The sequence below is a fragment of the Austrofundulus limnaeus genome, unplaced genomic scaffold (assembly GCF_001266775.1).
Source record: "Austrofundulus limnaeus strain Quisiro unplaced genomic scaffold, Austrofundulus_limnaeus-1.0 Scaffold365, whole genome shotgun sequence".
NCBI lineage: Eukaryota > Metazoa > Chordata > Actinopteri > Cyprinodontiformes > Rivulidae > Austrofundulus > Austrofundulus limnaeus.
The window spans coordinates 526,766-531,252 of NW_013952767.1; the positions used below are offsets into that span (position 1 = coordinate 526,766).

Genomic DNA, 4,487 nt, shown 5'->3' on the forward strand with positions numbered 1-4,487 from the left:
GTTAAATCAATAAGTCAAATCAAATCAAAGTATTTTTGAATTGAATTTAATTAAAATGAACTTAAATCGTTCAGTTGAATTCTACTATAAAGTGGAACTGCAATGTTTTGGTCTGGATTCCTCCTTATTGTAACTCCACAAGCCCCTCTTTCACCCCCCATTTCTGAGGAGTGTCTCAGATCAACTTGTTTTGAGGCTGTTTCTTTAAATCCAAACGAGGTGCTTCACACCCTGCGCCCCTTTCAGCTTACAGAGCGGTCCGTTCTGGTTTGATAGAGGAGTTTATGACTATATAGCGGCACAAAAATAGTTTTCTACAAATTGATTAAAAGATGTCAACAAGGGAAGAATTGTCCATCCAGTCTTAAGCGCCCAGTATGCTCCAGCCGAACTGCCGAAATCTAATCGGATTGTCGCAGTTTCATGACGAAAATTGCGTCATTTTGTTTGCGTCGTTGACTTTTTGGTCCCTTCTTGTCGCAACCCATGGGCCAAACTTTTCACCCCCCCTCCACATAAGAACTTATTGTGTGACTGGTCAGAAGTTTGTGGGAGTGTTTGTTTGTGCTGAAAGCATTCGGACGCTGCATTGTGCTTCAACCAATCGCTTCAAAAGAATTTTTAAAAATCCTACTCGTTTCCAGAAGCCGACTGCCACCTGAAAGCAGACATTTATAAAGAGAGTCAAACGGCCAAAAACTCACAGATGGAGATAACAGACGTTGTGCACGAAGGAATCTGTCTGATAAAAACTGTGGAACTTTAACCGGGACAGATTTGTGGACATATAACGTGAGGTGACGGGTCTCCACTTTTTTATTTAATTTTATTCCGCATTGTAGACTTAACTGGGAAGACACCCCGTGCAGTGAAGTATACACTGTAAAAATGAAATGTTGGATTTACTTAACCATGTTACGTTACCTGGTTCCACTTAACTGAGTTGAGTAAATTCAAAGCAATATACCAGTTTTTTACCCAAAGAACATGAGCATGTTGCTTTGAATTTACTCAATTCATTTAAGTGGAACCAGGTCACATAACATGGTTAAGTAAATCCAACATTTCATTTTTAGAGTGTACCCCAGCAGGAAGGAGCTCGGCATGGTGTGTCTCTGTGGGATAAATCTTGTGCCAGCARGAATTGAATTTGAATTGCTCAGATTGAATCTGAATGTGCATAATTCAAAATTGAATGCATCAGTTTGAAAAAGAATTTTACTAAATTGAAACTGAATTTAATGGTTTGAAATTGAATTTAAAGTTTTGTATCTGAATTAATTTGCTTCGTAACTGTATTTTGGTTTATTAAAAATTCAGTTTGATTACTTTCACTCTCAGTTCAATAATTCAATTTCAGTTCCAAAATTCAGATTTTTGTGTCACATCCTGGTCCTTGAGAAAGCCAGGCAGAGTAAACACAGATCCACAGATTTACATTTCACTTTGGTGAAGTTTCCTATCTGTAATGTAACAGAATTGATGCAATCCACTGTAAAAGTGACAAAAACAAAGTTATTTTATTTCAGTTATTAATTTTAACTATATGTAGAAAATGATACATTTACATCACATCATGGATGCTGCTGCTGACTGATCCATGATGTGATGTAAATGTAACATTTTCTATAGGTAAAATTAATCACTGCAATAAAATAACTGTTTTTGTCACTTTTACAGTGGATTGCATCAATGCTGTTACAAACAGAAGCTTCACCAAAGTGAAACGTAAATCTGTGGATCTGTGTTTGAGTACTCTGCCTGGCTTTCTCAAGGACCAGGATGTGACACACAAATCTGAATTTTGGAACTGAAATTAAATTATGGGACTGAAAGTGAAAGTAGTCAAACTGAAATTTTAATAAACCAAAATTCAGTTTCAAAACAAATTAATTCTATTTCAAAACTTTAAATTCAGCTTCAATTTAGTAAAACTCATTTTCAAACTGATGCAATCAATTTCAAATTACACACATTCAGATTCAATCTGAGCAATTCAAATTCAACTCCTGCTGGCACAAGATTTATCCCATATATCTCAGGGGCTATGAAAGGTGTGTGTGAAAAGGAACCACATGACTGTGTATCATCTGGTCGGCAGCTGATAGACCATACTGAGCGCTTTACATGTTGGAGCCAGAGTCTGACCCAGAGCAAGAAGAGAATGAAGACCACCAAATTGTAGTTGGTATGTCCAGACATTATTTGACCATTCTTGTTGCAAATAATTTGACTCAGTAGTTCAGCAAACATCATAGAAAAATAAATATTGGATTGAAAAATATGACCCAAACAGAATATAAAGATATCTATGTAGAACTGGTAGACTAAATGCAACTTTTCTGCWCTCCTAGAGACTCTTAAGTACACAATAAAATGAATTTAATGGCTAAAAATAGGTGGATTTTACATGATATGTCCCCATGTATGTTTTTTCATGAATTGATCTGATTTGAACAGTCGTTTGTGATCCACGCTCCCTTACCATTATACTTCCAGGTSACATCTCTCTTTTCATGGCTGTGAAGCGACACACTGAGGTGAGCCGTCTCCCCCTTGTTAACAGTCAGTGTGAGGTAGTTTGGAATAAAATTAGCTGAAAAAGACAACGACGTTTATTTTCTGAACAAAAACACCATTAAAACCCAGTTGTGAAAAAGAAAAATAAACGTACCTTTGCCAAGGTTGTTGATCAGGGTGACTTTAAGTGGGGGCACCTCCTGAGGGGTTTCACAGTAAAAGATGCCGATRTTATCCAGATCACAAAAATCTCTGGCCACAGCCTCCTTCTCTCTGGGTTTGTAGACTTTAAAACTCGGCAGTTTGGGGAATATGAGAATTTTGTTATCTTTCCTGATGTTCAGCTCAGCCTGGGCTGGCCTGCGCTCCCCGTTGATACAGGAGATTGTAAAGTGACTGACGTGGGGGACCTTTGTCGTGGACATCATCGTCAAGTCGATCACAGCAACTGCAGGAGAGGACAGTAACGTCTTACATTGTGGCGAGTCATATTTTTATATCCAAGCAGGGTTGGGCAAAGTCGTATTGTGTGCAATTAATTGTCAGAAAAACTTTAATTGATTATTTTTTGACACCACAGGGCAGACTGGCTGGAGATTTCCCCTCTGTCTGCTCAATGCTCCTCTCCGCTTCGAATATGACAAACATTTTTTAAAGTTCTGTAATTTATTCATCATAACTCTGGTTTTACTTGGTCTGTCAATGCAATTTAAAATTTGATGTATAGCCTGACGTCTGTACTTTTGACACAATTTGGAACAGATTTTCACGGAGAGCAAATCTTTCCCATTAGATTGATTTAAACTGGTCATGTGACGAGGACATGACCAGGGACTCCAGGGGATTAACCCTCATATTGATTGTTGTTGGCTAAATACCACAATTAATCATAATTATTATCACTTTTTCCCCCCAATATTGCCCAACCCTATATGTCCAGGAACCTAGAAATTAATTTATTTGGTAACAAGAAACACAACTGTGGGATTGCTCTGCTGCAGTCTTTTAATTCTAAGGCTGCAGTTTTTAGTCCAGGTAGTGTCAGGAAGAGCCTCTGGCATTAAAACAAGGATTCATGCAGAAAATATTTATTCTATCTAGACTGCTGTCTTTAGACTTTACTTGATTTCGAAAATATTCGACAAATCCTTAAAAAAAGCAACGAGATAAACAATGAATGGATCAATAAAAATATGTCTTCATTGTCTAATTTTGTTTATCATTTCAAGAACAAGTTAGTAATTATAGAAAACACGTCAAATTAGGCTTTTTCTCCCAAAGTCCACAAAAACAGTCAAATTATTGCAACGATTTCAATCAACTTAATCCTAAAATCTTCATAATCAACATGCAAGACACTCTTATAGACTTATAACGCAATAGCATCAAATAAAGTGACTAAGATTATATTTTGGGGTTGAAATACAACTTTATCTGRCCAAACGTGCCAAAATCAATCAGGTCAGTTTGCCCAACATCCCGATTTTTTTTTCTTCATCTTTGCCTCAGATCCACAGAACAATGGGAGGAAATAAGGATGAGCTGCTTGTTTTCCCTTAGAGTTCAGAGACCTAAACTACACAGTCATGGGTAAACAAAACAGATTTTTAATACGTCATTTAATATATATATATATGGCTTTAGCTCGTGCCAATATTTTAAGCAGAATCAAAGTTTCCAAAACAAACGTTAAGACTTTTGTGCCCCCCGCCCCACCACCAAAAAATAAATAACTCAAAGTTTGAAAATAAGTTGCCTCTCACCTGATACATCAAAAAAGCTCATCCCCAACACCCACACAATCCTCATGATTTGTATAATCTCCATCGTTTTCTCTCTTAACTCGGATTAACAGAACTCCACACCTAAAACGGTGGTGCCGCGTGCGTCACGAAGATGCGCCTTTTTACGCATAACGTCCTCCAAAGCTCGTGTTCAGGTGTAAAACAAAAACAAAAACAAAAACA

The 4,487-nt window shown here is 37.3% G+C and overlaps 1 protein-coding gene across 1 annotated transcript in view; it reads right to left on the minus strand.

Moving 5' to 3' along the window:
• The window catches only part of tie1 (tyrosine kinase with immunoglobulin-like and EGF-like domains 1), a gene marked incomplete in the record, with an annotated part of 31,646 nt that extends 27,160 nt beyond the window's left edge, over positions 1 to 4,486 (minus strand). Inside the window, 3 exon segments of the mRNA XM_014023377.1 lie at positions 2,486 to 2,596; positions 2,675 to 2,968; positions 4,284 to 4,486. Coding sequence (XP_013878831.1) covers positions 2,486 to 2,596; positions 2,675 to 2,968; positions 4,284 to 4,347 — 469 coding nt within the window.
• Position 4,487: the final 1 nt, after the last annotated feature.